At 41.8% G+C, this 20,071-nt stretch overlaps 1 protein-coding gene and 1 pseudogene across 1 annotated transcript in view; one reads left to right on the plus strand and one right to left on the minus strand.

Moving 5' to 3' along the window:
• Window positions 1–173, minus strand: part of ZNF292 (zinc finger protein 292) — a 95,466-nt gene extending 95,293 nt beyond the window's left edge. Inside the window, exon 1 of the mRNA NM_001192850.1 lies at window positions 6–173. Within this exon, the coding sequence (NP_001179779.1) occupies window positions 6–173 (168 nt within the window). The remainder of the gene's footprint in view (window positions 1–5) is intronic.
• A 7,116-nt stretch (window positions 174–7,289) lies between these two features.
• Window positions 7,290–8,422, plus strand: LOC509829 (large ribosomal subunit protein uL16-like; annotated as a pseudogene).
• The last annotated feature ends 11,649 nt before the right edge of the window (window positions 8,423–20,071 follow it).

Raw genomic sequence — 20,071 nt, forward strand, 5'->3', positions numbered from 1 at the left:
CTCACCTGGCACAGCTGCTGACAGTACTCCGTGGCCGCCTCCACGGCCGGCACCCGGCTCTCCCGCAGCTGCCGCTCCAGCTCCTGGAGCCGCTCGCCTAGGCGCTGCAGCTCCGCGGCGCAGCCGCCTCCGCCGCGACTCAACCTCTCCTGCTCGGCCTCTTCGTCCGCCATCTTCACACCCCGCTCCGTCGCGTACGCACCTGGGTCACGTGATAACACAATGCCACGTTCGGCGGGGTCACGTGCCGGGCGCGCTCGCACGCCGCCGAGCACGTACAAAGGGCCCGGTGGGGAGGATGGGGGCGGGTAGAGTGGTGCGAGGGAGCCGGAGGGAGGTGAAGGGAAGGGGAAAGGAGGAGGGCGGGGTTGGGCGGTGCGGAAAACCGCGGTTTACTTACCGCGAGCGGGAAGTGGGCAGCAGCGGACGAAAGGGGCGGGCCGGTGGAGGCCTGTTCTCGGTCACGTGGGTGCCGCGACGCGGGGAAAAGCTTAGGGAGGGGCTGCCCTTTCGAGCGTCCGAATCCCGGCGTGGCTTTCCCCAGTCCCCGAAGTCTTCTACGGACACATGCCCCAGTTCCCCAAGAGAACGGGTGAGGGAGCGCTCTGGGTGGGGTGGAGTAAGGGCTGCATTTGCTATTGGCCCGAAGGCAGGCCAGAGGCAGGCGAAGTGGGAGCAGGTAAAACCGACCCATGGACCACAAGCCCGAGAGCAAAAGCGAGACTGAACTGTCAAAATTGTCCCCAGCTTTTCACCGGCATGCGAAGGAGGGATCTCCTCCTATTGCCTGAGGTACCAGATCTCGTCCCACTCTCCTCTGCAGCCCCAAGAACGCATCTCCCTTGAAAATACAATCTCTAGGGGGTGGAGGCAACAAAGAAAAGTAACAATTGGATCACAGCAGAATGAGGTCCAGTCAGTCCTCAGTTTGGAGAACGGAGCAAACCCATGAAAAGCAGAGCTTAAAAGATTACAGACTGTGAAACTGTGGACGTTGGAACCAGGTGATTTGAAACCACGAAGACATTTATGGAATAAATGATAGCCAACTAATCTGTTCCACCGCGATTTAAGACTCTCCTACACACTACAGAAATCACCATCACTGAAAACACGTTGTATATGAAAGCTCTTGAAAGTAGGTCAAGGAAAAAAAAAAAGCAATAAGGACTTCATTAAAAATCACAACGGAGGTAAAATTGCTAAAAGAATAAGGTTATCGAGTTATAAGTTTAACAGCAGTTTTTCCTGGCGCTGCAAATAGAGATGGTATTCTGAACCATATTTTATTTACAACCTGAGAAGAATGGATACTTGGCACTTGAACAAAACAGTAAAAGTAGTACAAAAATTCAAGTGCTTAAGCCTAAAGTTCAGACTAAAACAAATATTTTTTAGTAGTCTAAAATTAGACAAAAGGCTTATCTTCCTTACAACTGGTCTACAGAAATTCAGAAACAATGATAGTGATGAGGTATCTAGAGATTTCTAGTATTAGTAGAAAACATTCTAGACAGTGTGTTGTCCAGAATGAATGTTTTATAATGCATCAGTGATGGCAATGTTTAACTGCCATTATATGAGTGGGCACAAAATGAATCCTTTATGAAAATTATTATCAGCTAAATAATAATACAGTATGTGTGTGCTGATATTACCTATTAACAACGCAGGTTCTTCAGATATTTAGGAATAGAAAAGTCTGTGGAGTACACTCAAAGGCTAAGGAACAAAGATACAAAAGTATCATTGAGAGCTAAAAAGCAACAATAAAGGCAGCTAATGGATTTTAGTATTTGTAGGTCATGTGCCCAAGTGAAGTATTTTAGGTATCTAAACCAGATTTTGCCAATGTATGTTATGGTAGGATGCCAGTGAAAATATAAAAAGTGAGAAATATGAGATTAGCTACCAGTAAATCCAAAACATCTAAGGTTTCAAAAGCCAGCAAGGCATACTTTCAAGTATAATGGCTTACACCACACCTAATATATAGAAAGAAAGAAAAAAAAAAGAGAAGAAAGCAAAATATATCCCAAAGAAATGTATCCACTTATTGGCATAAAAAAAAAGCCGGAGAATGTGGATCATTTCCACTTCCTGCCCATGATAGTCCTAAAACCAAAAAGATTTGATTAACAAATTGATTCTAAGCATTATCACTGTCTTGCAAATGTGCCCCAACTTGGACTACTAAATCGTTCACTTTTATTTGGTATCTTTCATCCCCCCCGCCCCCTTCCTACATTCCTCCTTTAGAATTTATAGAAAATGTAAGGATTGGAGGGTGTGGTGTAATCATTTAACAATCATTTATTGAGTACTTTTGCGCAGGGGAAAATCAAAGATGAATGAAAACTATCCCTGCCTGGAGGCAGCTTACAGTTTTGAGGAAGAGTAACCTGCTATGGCAGTTTCTCTGACAAGTGTTCCATTGTGAAAATGAATGGAGATTCAATTTGGAACTCCAAAGGTGCTAGCTAGACACATCCATCGAATCTCTACAGAATGCAGGTTTTTTAATTAAACGAGGACTGGAAATACTATGCTTTGACGAGTTGATCTTCAAGATCGCAGAAATTTCATTATCTATTCAAAAAGGTATCTACAAGTACACGATGTATTATTGCACTTAAGTCTATTTGGTCTTATATTAATAACACACCTGTGAGGTCATAGGAATCACTGCACACACACGCACACCCACCCCTACTTACTGAGACGTTCCTGGAGGAATTCGGAGGCCTGTTCCATCCAGAAAACAAGCATAAGCCCTGGGGCCGAGAGACTCAGCTTCTCTGGGGACCTCAGTGTCTGCGTCGCGAGTACCCCGTACCCATATAGGACACAGCGCGACTGCTATGGACGTGATATAATCATGTGGACCTTCACTCACCAGAGACTCGATTTCAGAGTAAATTTGGGAGACAGAAAAAAACCACCACTCCACCCCTGCGATCAGCAAAGCTGGGGACACCCTTAGGGGGCAGAGGTCACTGCATCCAGGCCGCGCCTGCCAGCCTGCTTCACGAGTTTCCCAGGCTGCGTGGGCCCCCACCTCGCCAGTGCACATTTTCCCCCCTAAAATTCTTGAAATAGCAGAGCCTGGGAGCCGGAAGGGCGTGGGGCTGTGCCTGCTAACAGAGCCAGAAGGCCGCGCCCGGGCTGCGGCTGGCGCGGCGGATGGCTCAGGGCTGAGGCCCCCAGGGCGCAGAGCAATCCCGGCAAGCTGGGAGAGCCCGCGGGCAGCAGAGGGAGGAGGGCACGCCGCCCTCCCGCCGCCCTTTCTCCCTTCCCCGGCTTTCTCCTGGGGCGACCGGAAAGGTGCATGGGGCTGGAGCCGGACTGAGGTTGCCTCCGATCCGCTCGGCTAGCCTTGTCCTCGGGTCCCCACTCCGCGGCAGGGAGCTCGCTGCCCGGAGGCCGGCGCTTAGCAGCCGCAGCCCGGACATCAGGCGGCGCGGCTCTTCCACCCAGCCCTGCGGATCGAGTCCGCGGAACCACTGTGGATCCTGGCTCAGGAGTCGCGACCGCCCGGGATCTCCAGGCCGAGGGATGCTGGAGCCTCTCAAGGGAGCGGCGGGGATGCTAGAGTTTGTCGTGCGGAGGCCCAGACGCGGGCACGGCTGCTGGGTCTCCGGTGGGCTCTACCTGCTCTTCTCCGAGGGGCTGGGCCGCCAGGCCCGACAGGCCGCCTTCTGAATCTCTGAGGTGAGGGCTGGAGTCTGTCTGGGGATCGGTCCGGTAGAAAGTATCCCCCGCTCCCCACCCCACGCCGCCCGGAGTCTGGGAATCACTCATTGTGTGCAGACACAAAGAAGGAGCATGGGTTGACGGTCTCTTGGAATCGGTTAAAAACACACCACACTTTTCCGAGGAAAACATTTTTCATGAGACGAGCAGAGAGTGGAGTCCAAAGTTGAAAACAACAGGCAGGTGCTGTGCCGCACACTGAAACGATGCCAAAGGCACCGGGAACGCTGGGCCCGCATTTAAAGGGATTACTTCGAGTCCTTGAATTCTTCCCAGAAGGAAGATAGCATATATATTTAAATGAAAGTGAAAAAGTGAAAGTGTTAGTTGCTCAGTCCGTGAACCATAGCCCACCAGGCTCCTCTGTCCATGGGATTCTCCAGGCAAGAATACTGGAGTGGGTAGCCATTCCCTCTCCAGGGGATATATTTAAATGAAAAAGTAGTTAATGAAGAGGGATATTTGTATTGCCTATTTGGATTTGTCTTTCTTTCCACGAGGAAAAGCCCAGTGCAGGTGAGAAAGAAAGTAATAGCATTCTAAAGAAAAAAAGCCTCAATTATTCAAACATATTAACCTAGGTGGAAAAAAATGGCAAGATAAAGCAAAATAAAATCTTGAAATCATAAATGTGGTCTATGCTGTCTCAGGGAATGCTTGTGTTGATTCACCGTGTCTGTCCAGAGAAGAAATATAGAAATTGCCTTTAGAAAGGCAATATAAAAAGTGCATTTTTCTTATTTCTAAGTATTAATCATTGCATTTCCTTTACCTCATTGAAAATCCATGAAAGAATATCACTTTTGTGGTATCTGGATTTTTAAAAACAGGTCTGTCAAAGTGTGATGAACTTGCAAATGCACAGGTTTCTTTTACTATTTTAGGACATCAACTTCTTAGGAGTTTTGCTGATTTCTGTGATTCGTACAGGTATATTCTTCAATATAACAACTAATAATAATGTCAATTTGAGTGTTTAATATTCTGTTCATACACTGGACCAGATCAGTCCCACTAGGTGCTTACCCTCTATCACACCTTTACAAAAATGTTCATTTACTCATGATTCCTCTCTCCACATCCTCATTCTCTCAACCACACCCTCTGTAATCAGGGCTCCTCTGATAAGTCTTCCTTTATCTTGGTAGTGGAGTAAAAGTCTGGATATATCTGTCACCAAAGTAGAGTTGACTGATTTGTTCTGCTTTCCCTTAGTTCACATGCACCGCCCTCCCTCCCCACTTTCCATACAGAAATAACCACTCTTTAATACTCCTATAGCTTCAATCTATTATTTACTGCATTTTGATTTGAAATCCCTTATCTTGCTTTTTATTACAGTCTATGCTCATGAGCCTGTAAGCCCTTTGAGGGTAGAGATTGTGTCTTATATCCAGGCTCCCTTCTCTAATATTCCTTGACACATTTTAAGGTAAAAATGAGCAGTCAATAAATGCCCATTGAACTAAATTCAATTCATTTTGGGTGGTCATAGGTAATGGATTTATACTTATCCTCATATTATCAAAAATATCCTAGACTTTACAGAGTGAGTAATGGTCCTCTCTCAACACTGTGTGCATGCTAAGTTGCTTCAGTCGTGTCCAGCTCTTTGCAACCCTATGGACTATAGCCCAGCAGGCTCCTATGTCCATTCTGTAAGCAAGAATGGTGGCTCAGACGGTAAAGTGTCTGCCTACAGTGTGGCAGACCCGGGTTCAATCCCTGCTTTGGGAAGATCCCCTGGAGAAGGAAATGGCAACCCAGTCCAGTACTCTTGCCTAGAGAATTCCATGGACTGAGGAGCTTGGTAGGCTACAGTCCATGGGGTCGAGTCAGACATGACTGAGTGACTTCACTTCACTTCAGGCATTTAGATATGACCTAAACAAAATCCCTTATGATTATACAGTGGAAGTGACAAATAGATTCAAGGGATTAGATCTGATAGACAGAGTCCCTGAAGAACTTTGGATGGGGGTTCATGGCATTGTACCAGAGGCAGTGATCACAACCATTCCCAAGAAAAAGAAAGGCAAAAAGGCAAAATGGTTGTCTGAGGAGGCCTTACAAATAGCTGAGAGAAGAGAAGTGAAAGGCAAAGAAGAAAAGGAAAGATATACCCATTTTAATACAGAGCTCCAAAGAATAGGAAGGAGAGATTAAAAAAAGCCTTCCTCAATGATCAGTGCAAAGACATAGAGGAAAATAATAGAATGGGAAAGACTAGAGATCTCTTCAAGAAAATTAGATATACCAAGGGAACATTTCATGCAAAGATGGGCACAATAAAGGACAGAAATGGTATGGACCTAACAGAAGCAGAAGATATTAAGAAAAAGTGGCAAGAATACACAGAAAAACTATACAAAAAAGATCTTCATGACCCAGATAACCACATTGTGATGGTGTGAACACTCACCTAGAGCCAGACATCCTGGAATGCAAAGTCAAGTGGGCCTTAGGAAGCATCACTATGAATAAAGCTAGTGAGGTGATGGAATTCCAGTTGAGCTATTTCAAATCCTAAAAGATGATGCTGTGAAAGTGCTGCACTCAATATGCCAGCAAACTGGGATACTGGAAAACTCAGCAGTGGCCACAGGACTGGAAAAGGTCAGTTTTCATTCCAATCCCAAAGAAAGGCAGTGCCAAAGAATGCTCAAACTACCGCACAATTGCACTCATCTCACACGCTAATAAAGTAATGCTCAAAATTCTCCAAACTAGGCTTCAACAGTACATGAACCATGAACTTCCAGATGTTCAAGCTGGCTTTAGAAAAGGCAGAGGAGCCAGAGATCAAATTGCCAACATCTGTTGGATCATGGAAAAAGCAAGACAGTTCCAGAAAAGTATCTGCTGCTGCTGCTGCGAAGTCGCTTCAGTCGTGTCCGACTCTGTGTGACCCCAGAGACGGCAGCCCACCAGGCTCCCCCGTCCCTGGGATTCTCCAGGCAAGAACACTGGAGTGGGTTGCCATTTCCTTCTCCAATGCATGAAAGTGAAAAGTGAAATCGCTCAGTTGTGTCCAACTCTTAGCGACCCCATGGACTGCAGCCTACCAGGCTCCTCCATCCATGGGATTCTCCAGGCAAGAGTACTGGAGTGGGTTGCCATTGCCTTCTCCAAGAAAAGTATCTACTTTTGCTTTATTGACTATGCCAAAGCCTTTGACTGTGTAGATCACGACAAACTGTGGAAAATTCTTAAAGAGATGGAAATACCAGACCACCTAACCTGCCTCCTGAGAAATGTTTATGCAGGCCAAGAAGAAACAGAAGTGGACATGGAACAACACACTGGTTCTAAATAGGTAAAGGAGTACATCAAGGCTGTATATTGTCCCCATGCTTATTTAACTTATATGCAGAATACTTTATGAGAAATTCTGGGCTGGATGAGGCATTAGCTGGAATCAAGATTGCCAGGAGAAATATCAATAACCTCAGATACGGAGATGACACCACCCTTATGGCAGAAAGTGAAGAAGAGCTCTTTCCCTTCAGCATGCCACTGAAGATCCTGGTGTCGCCATGGGCTGTCTCCCCACCCGGTGTTACGGGTATTGGAAGAACAAGCTGTACCCAAAGTCCTGCTTCTGCTGAGGTGTCCCTGATGCTAAGATCCGCATCTTTGACTTGGGGCGTAAGCAAGCCAAAGTGGATGAGTTCCCACTCTGGGGCCACATGGTGTCATATGAGTATGAGCAGCTCTCCTCTGAAGCCCTGGAGGCTGCCTATATTTGTGCCAACAAGCACATGGTGAAAAGCTGTGGCAAAGATGGTTTTCACATCCGAGTGTGGCTCGACTTCTTTCATGTCATCTGCGTCAACAAGACGTTGTCTTGCACTGGAGCTGATAGACTCCAGACAGGTATGTGTGGTGCCTTTGGAAAGCCCCAGGGCATAGTGGCCAGGGCCCACATTGGCCAGGTCATAATGTCCATCCGCATCAAGCTGCAGAACAAGGAGCATATGATTGAAGCCCTCCACCGGGCAAAGTTCAAGTTCCCTGGCCGCCAAAACATCCACATCTCCAAGAAGTGGGGATTTACCAAGTTCAACACAGATGAATTTGAAAACCTTGTGGCAGAAAAGCGACTCATCCTGGACAGCTGTGGGGTCAAATACATCTCTAATCGTGGTCTCCTGGACAAATGGCGGGCCCTGCACTCATGAGCATCAGCGCTGTCTCCTCCTTAATCATGCTCACCAATAAATGCTATTTCCTGTAAAAAAAAAAAAAAAAAAACACAAAAAAACTGAAACAAACAAAAAAAGAAAGTGAAGAAGAGCTAAAGAGCCTCTTGATGAAAATGAAAGAAGACAGTGAAAAAGTTAGCTTAAAACTCAATATTCAGAAAACTAAGATCATGGCATCCAGTTCCATCACTTGATGCCAAATAGATGGGGAAACAGTAAGAGACTTTATTTTGGGGGGCTCCAAAATCACTGCAAATGGTGGCTGAAGCCATGAAATTAAAAGACACTTGCTCCTTGGAAGAAAAGTTATGACCAACCTAGACAGCGTATTAAAAAGCAGAGACATTATTTACCAACAAATGTCCGTCTAGTCAACTAGACTAGATGACTAGTCTTATCCATACATGATAAGACAGTTGGACCCTAAAGAAAGCTGAGCACTGAAGAATTGATGCTTTTGAACTGTGGTGTTGGAGAAGACTCTTGAGAGTCTCTTGGACTACAAGGAGATCCAACCAGTCCATCCTAAAGGAAATCAGTCCTGAATATTCATTGGAAGGACTGATGCTGAAGCTGAAACCCCAATACTTTGGCCACCTGATGCAAAGGACTGACTCATTGGAAAAGATCCTGATGCTGAGAATGATTGAAGCAGGAAGGAGAAGGGGATGACAGAGGATGAGATGGTTGGATGGCATCACTGACTAGATGGATATGAGTTTGCGCAAGCTCCGGGTGTTGGTGAAGGACAGGGAGGCCTGGCATGCTGCAGCCCATGGAGTTGCAAAGAGTCAGACATGACTGAGCGACTGAACTGAACTAAAGTAAGGATATTGGAATGGGTTGCCATGCTCTTCTCCAGATGGTAAAGAATCTGCCTGCAATGTGGAAGACCTGGGTTCGATACCTGGGTTGGGAAGATCCCCTCGAAAAATGTATGGCAACCCATTCCAGTATACTTGCCTGGAGAATCTCCATGGACAGAGGAGCCTGGGAGGCTACAGTCAATGGGGTCACAGAGTCAGGCACAACTGAGCGACTTAGCACAGCACACCTCTAAGAACCTATTTGCAGCTGCCTTTCAAATATTTTGGGGAATTCGTGTTTTGTCAACCAAATTATCTATAATCAAAAGTTATGGCAAGTAGAATCAAAAGATGGCAAGATGGACGTTCAGTTGTTACACTATATCAGATGAACTGCAAAAACGCAGGCTCTAGCTTTCTCGTTAACAAACTGTGCTTTAGATCTGATTTAATTTTGTCTTTGCTCTTACATTTTGTCACAATATTGTTTTTTTTAATCATCTGCTCTGGTGGGCTGCCGTCTATGGGGTCGCACAGAGTTGGACACAACTGAAGCAACTTAGCAGCAGCAGCAGCAGCAAGAGATTCTAAATTTCCAGTCCGATTGTTTTTTAACATAATCGAATCTTTTCTCAATTTCTTCACCATGAGTTCACTCACTGTCATCTAGTGCAGTGCTTGATATGGGACCTTACCACCTTCCTAGAATTCTAAAGAGAAAAATTAATGTAAGAAGATTACATCTGACTCCAGATACGATTTATTCTTCAGTATCTGAATTATCTTACAGGAGAAACTCTAAAACTTTAGTGTGCATAAATTCACTTGAAAATTTTGACCTAAATGCAAATTCTCAGGCCACACCTCTAGAAAGTCTGATTAAATGGACTGAAGTTGGGCTCTAGAAATTTGCATTTCTAACCATCACTTTGGGATCCTTCAAATAATATGGTTCCAGACGTAGAGTTACCGAATTTCTACCTTCCCCTCCTTCCCTCTGACTCATGGCCATTGTACCTATTTTGTAAAAAAGAAAGAAAAAAAAAGCCTAAATAACCTCTTTCTTGCCCCACCCACCAGTGGACACAAATCATATTTTCAAAAAAGTTATAGCCAACTCCTCTAAATTTGCTCTAATCATCCTATTATTCAAAGCCTTTGTTTTGTGAATCATTTAACTCTTAAGCTCCTAGTTCAATGTGAAGCTTGTGGGAGGTGTGTTTTTAATAAATATGAATTTTTGAACCTCTTCCTCATGCATCCCCAGAAAAGCTTCTTGTTAAGGAGAAGAACATGATTACTTTTTAACAGCCCTATGAGAAGTGGTGTGAGGGGTAGGAGAAGAGAGTTCAAAAATTTCCCTGTATTTACCAGTCTTATTAAAATGCATCTTTTTATACATATAAGGGCAAGTGGACAGGGAAGAAAGACTTAAATTTGATTTGTAAATTCCAAATATCCATGGTTCTGAGACTTCTTTTGATTGCTAATTAGGTGCCATTAATTTTAAAATTATAAATATAATTTGTGTTTGCATAAAATTTTCAACCAGAAAATAAAGATATAAAATAAAAAATAAACATCTTCCTCCATTTCTAACCTCCAAGATCAAGTCCCACCCTGTTACTTGGCTCAGCAATGGTTTACTTAGTCTTAAAATATTATTTTCCCTGGTGATCCAGTGGTTAGAAATCCATACTCTCACCGCCAGGAACTGAGGTTCAATCCCTGGTTGGGGAACTAAGATTCTGCAAGCCATGCAGTGACCAAAAAAGAAAAAAAAATTTCTTCTGTATATATAAGCAATGTATGCTTATTACTACTCTTATTTTCTTAACAAATCTATTCATGCCACTTAGTTGGATGGTTTTCCATTTTGCTTTTTTCTCTCAGTAATTTATTTACAAGTTTTCCATATCAGGATTCTGTTTAATGGGCATATGATAGTCCATGGTATAAATGAAGGTAATTCAATTAACCATTTCTCTGATGGGCAATTAGGTTATTTTTTCTTTTTTTTTTTAATATAAAAATGCTGCAGTGACCTTCCTTGTGCATATATTTGATTATTTGAATAGGTAAATATGAATGGGATAATTTCCCTAGTAAAGAATTGTTAAATCAAAATAATTTGTGATCCTAATTTAGTCAGATGTTGCTAAATTGTGCTTCCTAAATGTTGGACCAGCTACAGTCCCATCAACACTTTAGAAAGGTGTTGAAAAGAACCCATTTTCAAGGACTCCTTAGTAGAACTATGTTTTGTCAAGCCTTTAAAACAATCTCATCATTTAAAAATAGTACCATATTTTGATGAGCATTTCTTAAATTTTGAGTCGAATTGAGCATCTTTTTTTAAGTTGAAGTATAGTCGATTGACATTATTGTGTTAGTTTCAGTTGTACAACACAGGCATTCAGTATTTTTTCAAATTATATTCCATTATAGGTTGTAACAAGTTTTTGGTATACTTCCCTGTGTTATACAATAAACCCTTGTTACTTACTTGCTCTACTTATGGTAGTTTGCATATGTTAATTTTGTGCCTATCAGCTGTTCTCCCCACCTTTGGTAACTATAAGTCTGTGAGTCTGTTTCTGGTTTGTATATACATTCATTTGTACTCTTTTTTAGATTCCACATATAAGAGCTATCATATAGTATCTGTCTTTCTCTGACTTACTTCACTAAATATAATATTTTCTAGGTCCATCCATGTTGCTGCAAATGGCAATATTTCATTCTTTTTTATGGCTGAGTAACATTCCATTGTGTATGTGTGCCTGTTCATACCACATCTTAAGTCAGTCATCTATTAATGAGCATTTGGGTTGCTCTGTGTCTTGGCTATGGTAAATAGTGCTGTTATGAACATAGGGATACATGTATCTTTTCAAATTAGAATTTTCTCCCTTGTCAAGATGTATACTCAGGAATGGAATTGTTGGGTCATATGATAGTTCTACTTAATATTTTTTGAAGGAAGTTCCATTGTTTTCCGTAGTGGCTGTACCAATTTATATCCCCACCAAAGTGTAGGAGGGTTCCCTTTTCCCAACACCTTCTCCAGTATGTTATTCGTTGACTTTTTGATGATGACTATTCTGACAAGTGTGATGTGGTACTTCACTGTGGTTTTGTTTTGCCTTCTCTAATAATTGGTGACACTGAGCCTCTTTTCATGTGGCCTTCACTTTTTGGCAAAAATTTCCATTGCATTATGAGGTCTTGGAGCTCCCATTCAAGTCTATATCTTTCTCTGCAGACTAAGTAAATTATAAATTTAACTTCACTTTTAATATTGGTATTGCTTTTAGCAAACTCACAATAGAAAATTTCAGATCTTTCTACGAACATTTATTGAAAGGGTCTATGGATGTCACAATTTGTAAGAATGATGAGAAAATGTAAAGATAAGAAGACACTACTCATACCCTCAGTTCAGTTCAGTTCAGTCGCTCAGTTGTGTCTGACTCTGTGACCCCATGAATCGCAGCACGCCAGGCCTCCCTGTCCATCACCAACTCACAGAGTTCACTCAAACTCATGTCCATCGAGTCGGTGATGCCATCCAGCCATCTCATCCTCTGTTATCCCTTTCTCCTCCTGCCCCCAATCCCTCTCAGCATCAGAGTCTTATCCAATGACTCAACTCTTCGCATGAGGTGGCCGAAGTACTGGAGTTTCAGCTTTAGCATCATTCCTTCCAAAGAACACCCAGGACCGATCTCCTTTAGAATGGACTGGTTGGATCTCCTTATAGTCCAAGGGATCATACCCTATTGATCTTATTTTCTGAGATATTAACTGTCTTTGGAACATCTTACCCTGAATGGATTTGCTCTGAGAACTGCCTGGAATACACAGGATGGGCCCTGGCCACTCAGATTGTTTGAGGCAATCTGCCCTCATGTTGTACCTGATTGTAATGACTCTTTGACCCAGAAATTTGCAGTTGGAATGCAGAGTCACTTGATCTGTGTGTGAAACTAAGTGGATGGAAATAGTGAGGCATACACCTGTGAGGTGAGTTGCTGCAGGTAGAAGAAGAGGCAGAGAAAGCCAACTTGCTGGGCAGGAAATGAAGCTGATGTGTAGAAAGAAGTGGAGCCCGTGGGGTCCCCAAAAGCCAGTGACCAAGGAGGTGCTTTCCATGAGGCTTGACATCCTTGTAGTCCCTGATTGACTCCCATGGTTGAGTTGATAATATCCCTTTTTACTTAACTTCACTGTGAAAAGTATATAAGTCAGTTGTAATTAACAGAATGTTGACTCAGATAGGGGAAATTAAATAAACAACCATGAGACAAATGAGAAATTAAGAAACATATTAGGTAAATGAAATGTGTAGAGAACAGTTCAGCACGTACGACTGAAAATAGTTTGTGAGGGTCCAGTAAGTGGGATTCAGCACTAGAAAGGTAGATTAGAGCTGTGACTATTACAGAACCACTGATAATTTTTTGTTTGACCACACCTCACGGCTTGAGGAATCTTACTTCTCTGACCAGGGATCAGACCTCCACTGGCAGTGACAACATGGAGTCCTAACCACTGGACTGCCAGTCTACTGACAATTTTGAGCAGCAAAGTGACATGATAATTAACTTACCATCTACTGAGTGCTATTAATAATAAAATGCCAGGCAAGAATTCCTGGAGTGAGTTGCCATTTTCTTCTCCAGGGGATCTTCCTAATTCAGGGATCAAAGCTCTGTCTCCTGCATCTTTTGCATTGTTAGGTGGATTCTTTATCACTGCACCACCTGGGAAGACCAAAACTGCCAGGGAAAATCATCTTATGTGCATATTTTCATGTAATTGCAACTATAATGATAGCTTATAGAAATTATTATTATCCACTTTATAAATAAGAACTAGTGAATTGAAGATAAAGTGGCTTAACTAATCCTCCACCCTTAGCTTACTCCAGATTTGGGGGCTCAAATCTGAACTTGTTGTTTAGTCACTAAGTCTTGTCTGATCCTTTTGCAACCCCTTGGACTGTAGCCTGCCAAGCTTCTCTGTCCATGGGAATTTCCCAGGCAAGAATACTGGAGCAGGTTGCCACTGACCTCCAGAAGATCTTCCTGACCCAGGGCTCGAACCCACGTCTTCCACATGTCTCTTGCATTGTGTCAGATTCTTTACCACTGAGCCACCTTGCGTTGCCTTAAAATTGGAGTTGTTCTTTACAAGAGCAGCTCTAGCTGGGAATCCTTAGGACAAAACAGAAGAGACAGAAGGCAAAGAGGCTAATTAAGAAACTTCTTCCTGGGAGAGATTTATGAGAGCTGCTGGGATACAACATTGGGAAGGGAGAAGAGAAGTGATGGAAAGATTTCATAGGCAAGTTTGAACAGCTGTGGGACAGACAAGAGAGGGGAAGCAAAAGGTCAAAGCTGAACTCAAGGTTTGGAAGCCAAAACTTGGAAGGGCAGTAATACCCTGAACAGAAATAAGCAAGCAAGAAAGCTTAACACAGGTGAGAGCAAGTGTGGGAGGGGATTTTGATGGGTTCCTTTTGGGATGGAGATGCCAGCACAACATCTAGATGATGCTGTCTATCAGGCAGGTGGAGGTGTGAAGGGAAAAGTTCAGTTTGGAGATATTGATTTGGGAGTCAGGTTTCTAAAAATTAAAATAAAAATTAAAGCCATGAAAATGGATGAGATGGCCAAAGTAGAGGATACAATGAGAAGGCTGATGGCCAAAACTTAGAAACATATTTAGTGGCCCGAAGTGGGTTTCTAAAGAGATCAAAGATCCAATATAATAGAAGCATGTTATGCCACTGGAAGCAAAACAAAACAAAAAAAATAGTAATCACTCGACATCAAGAGCAACTAAGAAACAATTTCAAATTTTAAAGATGTGAGAAGATATGCCCCCCACCCCAAATAGAAACTTAACAGTGGCAAGTGTGTCAAAGGAAGTTATTTTCCAAAAGAACTGTAGCAAAAAATGGCTTTATGAGTTCCGAGGTGGAAATGGAGGGCTTAGGCTTCAATTCACCAAGACCATCACTACAGATATTCTGGACATCCTGCACGACACACTGCAAGGTGCATACATGCAGTCATCTTTAACACAACTAGGGACTTTAGGGGTACTGTGTTTTAAAGGGAAAGTATTTGGAGTAACGGAAAATTCTTAGTGCAAAAACTTTATACAGGATAGTAATGGTGATCGGTTACCCTTTTAAAAGTAACCTTTTGAGTCATATATATATATATATATATGGCTTGAGTAAATGAAAAATACAAAATACTCCAACATCTTGTTTGTCATAAACTAGTTTTGATAGTTACAGACCTACAACCTCAAATAAATATGTACACAGTAGTTTCTAATTCCTCTGTGAGGAGCGATACATATCGATCACTTGGAAGTTAAAACCTGATGTTTTGACTTTAATCTTTCAAAGGTTTATTTGAAGCACATTCGATTCATTTTTTAATTCCTGCTTTTACTCGTTTGACAGGAAACCCAAGCGTAGAGAACACACAAGTTTCTCCCGGTTTCTCTTTTCGGCTTTACTCCCCTGCTGTGTTGTGCCAGTCAGCACTCAGTGAAAAATGATTCTTACTTTCTAAATGATGCACCAAAGCTGTAGACAGTTGAGTGCTTGTAAGCGTTCTGTTTCTTTCTATACTTGAAATAGGGCAGAGCACTAAAGAAGGAAATCCTATAGTGGAATGAAAGTAACAGCAAGACTTGGGCTTCCTGAAGCAAAGTTAAAAGAAGTTGCCTCCCTGGTTCACTGAATATTTTATATAAAATAAGTAATTCTTACTAGAAATCAAGCCATTTGCGACCTGTCACTAATATAAAACAGAAATAATACACCAGAAAGCCTTTCTATCAGAAGTATCAAATGAGAAAGAAACATTAGCTCACTCTTAATATTCCTTTACTGATGTAAGAGAATAAGCTTTCCCCTTAAGGGGATATTTTAACATCTAAGTTAATAAACAATTTCAAGCATGGTATATTCATGGAATTTCTTACTAATATTACATAGCATAATAGTTGCTTAAAATTGAGTCTCATTTAATTGAATAAACAAAATAAGAAATGAAAGAGGAGAAATAAAACCAATACTACAAAATATAAAAAATCATAAAAGGAACAGTTATATGCCAATAAATTGGACAGCCTATAAGAAATGGGCAAATTTCTAGAAAGATGCAGCTTGCTAAGACTGAGTCAAGAAGAAACAGGCAATAATATCACTTACATGTGGAATCTAATTTTTTTTTAAAAATGATACAAATGAACTCATTAAAAAACAGAAACAGACTCACAGATTTTGAAAACAAGCTTATAGTTACCAAAGGGGAAGTAGGAGAGAAGGATAAATTAAAAGCTTGGAATGAACATACACACACTACTATATATAATACAGATAATCAACAAGGACCTGCTGTATAGCACAGGAAATTCTACTCAATATTCTGTAGTAACCTAAATGGGAAAAGAATCTGAAAAAGAATTAATACATTTATACATATTGGTGATGGTGGTCGGTTACCCTTTTATACATTTATACGTATAACTGAATGATGCTGCTTATAGCTGAAACTAACATGCCATTGTAAATCAACTCTACTCAATTTTTTTGAAAAAGAAGAAGAAACAGACAAATTAAACAGACCAATTGCTAGAAGTGAAACAGAGTCTATAATTTTAAAAAATCATCACACACAAAACTCCAAGAGTAGATGGCTTCACTGTGGAATTCTACCAAATATATAAAGAAGAACTTATACTATACTTCTCAAACTATTCCAAAAACTTGAAGATAATAATAGTAAACAATAAATGCTGGAGAGGGTGTGGAGAAAAGGGACCCTCCTACACCGTTGGTGGGACTGTAAATTGGTGTAGTCACTGTGGAGAGCATAGTTTTCATATATGTATGGAAACTCCATACATATATATTGAGCTTCCCTTGTGGCTCAGCTGGTAAAGAATCTGCCTGCAATGTGGAAGACCTGGGTTCGATCCCTGGGTTGGGAAGATCCCGTGGAGAAGGGAATGGCTACCCACTCCAGTATTCTGGCCTAGATATTCCATGGACTTTATAGTCCATGGGGTTGCAAAGAGTTGGACATGACTGAGCAACTTTCACTTCTCATACATATATATCATATGCATTTAGCTATATCTATACATATACACATATACATGTATAGGGAACACTACTCAGCCATAAAAAAGAATTTGCAGCAACATGGATGGACCTAGAGATTAACATGCTAAGTGAAGTGTCAGAAACAAATATCATGTGATATCACATAAATGTGGAATCTGAAAAAATTATACAAATGAATATAGATAATTCAGTTCAGTTCAGTCGCTTAGTCATGTCTGACTCTGTGAGCCCATGGACTGCAGCACGCCAGGCTTCCCTGTCTATCACCAACTCCCAGAGCCTACTCAAACTCATGTCCATCAAGTTGGTAATACCATCCAACCATCTCATCCTCTGTTGTCCCCTTCTCCTCCCCCCTTCAATCATTCCCAGCATCAGGGTTTTTTCAAATGAGTCAGTTCTTCGAATCAGGTGGCAAAAGTATTGGAGTTTCAGCTTCAGCATCAGTTCTTCCAATGAATATTTAGGACTGACTTCCTTTAGGATGGACTGGTTGGATGTCCTTGCAGTCCAAGGGACTCTCAAGAGTCTTCTCCAACACCACAGTTCAAAAGCATCAATTCTTCGGTGCTCAGCTTTCTTCACAGTCCAACTCTCATATCCATACATGACCACTGGAAAAACCATAGCCTTGACTAAATGGACCTTTGTTGGTAAAGTAATGTCTCTGCTTTTTAATATGTTGTCTAGGTTGGTCATAACATATGGAGGTCAGAATGATTCACTGTGAGAAAGACTTGATTAGCCATTGCTGGCTTTGAAGATGAAAGGGAGCAACAGCTTCTAGAAACTGGAAAAGGCAAGAAAATGGATTCTCTTTTAGAGCCTCTAGAAGGAATGTAGCCCTGCCAAAACCTTGACTTTTAACAGTGAGACTCCTTTAGGACTTCTGACTTCCCAAACTGTGAGATAACAAATCTGTATTGTTCTAAACTACTTAGTCTGTGGTCATTTAGTACAGTAGTCACAAGTGCAAATGTAACAAGTGCTAATATCCTAAAAAGATGGAAGATAGTCTTTAAACTGGTTAATTTTAGTACAGAATCAACAACTTGAAATTTGTAAAATAGAGCTACCTAAGACAAAATGGGCTTCCCATGTGGCTCAGTGGTGAAAGAATTCACCTACCAAGGCAGGAGTTGCAGGAGATTCCTGTTTGACACTTGGGTCTGGAAGATCCCCTGGAGAAGGAAATGGCAACCCACTCCTGTATTCTTGCCTGGAGAACCCCATGGAGAGAGGAGCCTTGGAGATGTTAGAAAATATAACAGTGATTTGGCTTAGAAAACAATTTATCAAAACCAATTGCTAAGTGTTACTGCTGGTTGTAAAAGATGTTAATACCAGATTCTTGATGCAGAGGATGTTTTCACATTGTTCAGCAGCATTACACTCAGAAGTCAAATAAGCCTTTCAATCAGAGTATTTGTACTTTGTTTCCATTTACTAAAATAAAGCTTGCTAAAAGGAGGCATATGCCCAGTAGAGTGTGTTGAATTCAATCAACATAGCTGGATTTGGAATTTTAATTTCACTAGCAGTACGAGAAGGTTCACCTGTAACCAGCTCTCTGGGGAAGATTGTCTTCCTGTGTAATCTGATTTCCATAGTTACATAGAATGAGAATCCGGCTCCTTGAAAACAAGGTATTGATCTGCTAAGAATTTACCTTATTCTTATTCATAAAGCTGTTTTCAGTTGCAAGCATTTAAGGCTCTGAAAAATCACCCCATTCTAAAGGAATATTAACTAAAGCTTGGAGTGACGGTTGTTGCCCTGATTTTTCTTCTCCTATTTTATAGATTACCATGCATTCAAGTTGTAACATATTCTGTAAAAGTAATATTAGCCTTTGAGAAGCCAAGAAGTCTCTGAACTGACCAGTTGTTCAATCAGTCAGTCGTGTCTAACTCTTTGCAACCCTGGGGACAGCAGCATGCCAGGCTTCCCTGTCCTTCACCAACTCCTGGAGCTTGCTCAAACTCAAGTCCATTGAGTTGGTGATGCCATCCATCCTCTGTCATCCCTTTCTCCTCTGCCTTCAATCTTTCCCAGCATCAGAGTCTTTTCTAATGAGTTCCTGCATTTTCATAAACTGAAATTCTTTTTTTTTTTTATCGGAATAGTTGCTTTACAATGCTGTGTTAGTTTCTGCAGTACAGTGAAGTGAGTCAGCTATGTATACATATTCCCCTTCCCTCTTGGACCTCCCTGCCACATCCCCTTCATCCCACCCATCTAAGTCATCACCGAGCACCAAGCTGAGATTCTTGTGTTTTGTAGCAGGTTCCCGCTAACTATCTATTTTACACCTGCTGCTAAGTCGCTTCAGTCGTGTCCAACTCTGTGCGACCCCATAGATGGCAGCCCACCAGGCTCACCCATCCCCGGGATTCTTCAGGCAAGAACACTGGAGTGGGTTGCCATTTCCTTCTCTAATTTTACACCTGGTAGTATACAAATTTTAAATGGGCCTTATCCTCTTTTGGTTTGTTGGACATTTTCAACAAAATACCCCTGACTTTAATTTATAAATCAAATGGTGGGAGAAAAGGGAGTGACAGCCCTCTGAGGACTTTTTTTGGGAGGATAGATTGATTACAGAAGGGTTTGTAAGCCCAGAGAGTTTATGGTTAGTCTTACAAAATTCCCAGTTTCTTGCACAGACTTATTTCTAATTACTAAACTGTATTCTCCACAAAGTGTGTACACCTTCCCACCTTTCCTTTCTTTTCCTTTTCTTAACTATCAAAACATTCCCCAAGAAATTTCCTTTATAACCATATACATGCATGTACAGATAACATAGCCATTTCGAACAATATTGAGTTCCATTTGGTGAGGATAATGTGTAAAAATAATGGCTGTGAGTTTCTTGAAGTGGAAGAGTGTGCTCCTAGCACTGTTGATGCTGTGCTGTGTTAATATAAGTGAGAATTATTCTTTGGTAAATATTCAGCCATAAATTCTTTCTGGTAGGTGGGAAAAACCAGCAAGTGGGTTCCAGAACCCAAAGAAATACTGCAGGTTGGACTGTGATGGGCTGCAATAAAGGAAGAAGTAACCCAGTGACAGAGGATTATACAAGGAGACCAATGCATGAAAAGTTTGAGGTCCTGGCCTGACAGCTCATTTCTATCATCTCTGCA

The sequence above is a fragment of the Bos taurus genome, chromosome 9 (assembly GCF_002263795.3).
Source record: "Bos taurus isolate L1 Dominette 01449 registration number 42190680 breed Hereford chromosome 9, ARS-UCD2.0, whole genome shotgun sequence".
NCBI classification, from domain to species: Eukaryota; Metazoa; Chordata; class Mammalia; order Artiodactyla; family Bovidae; genus Bos; species Bos taurus.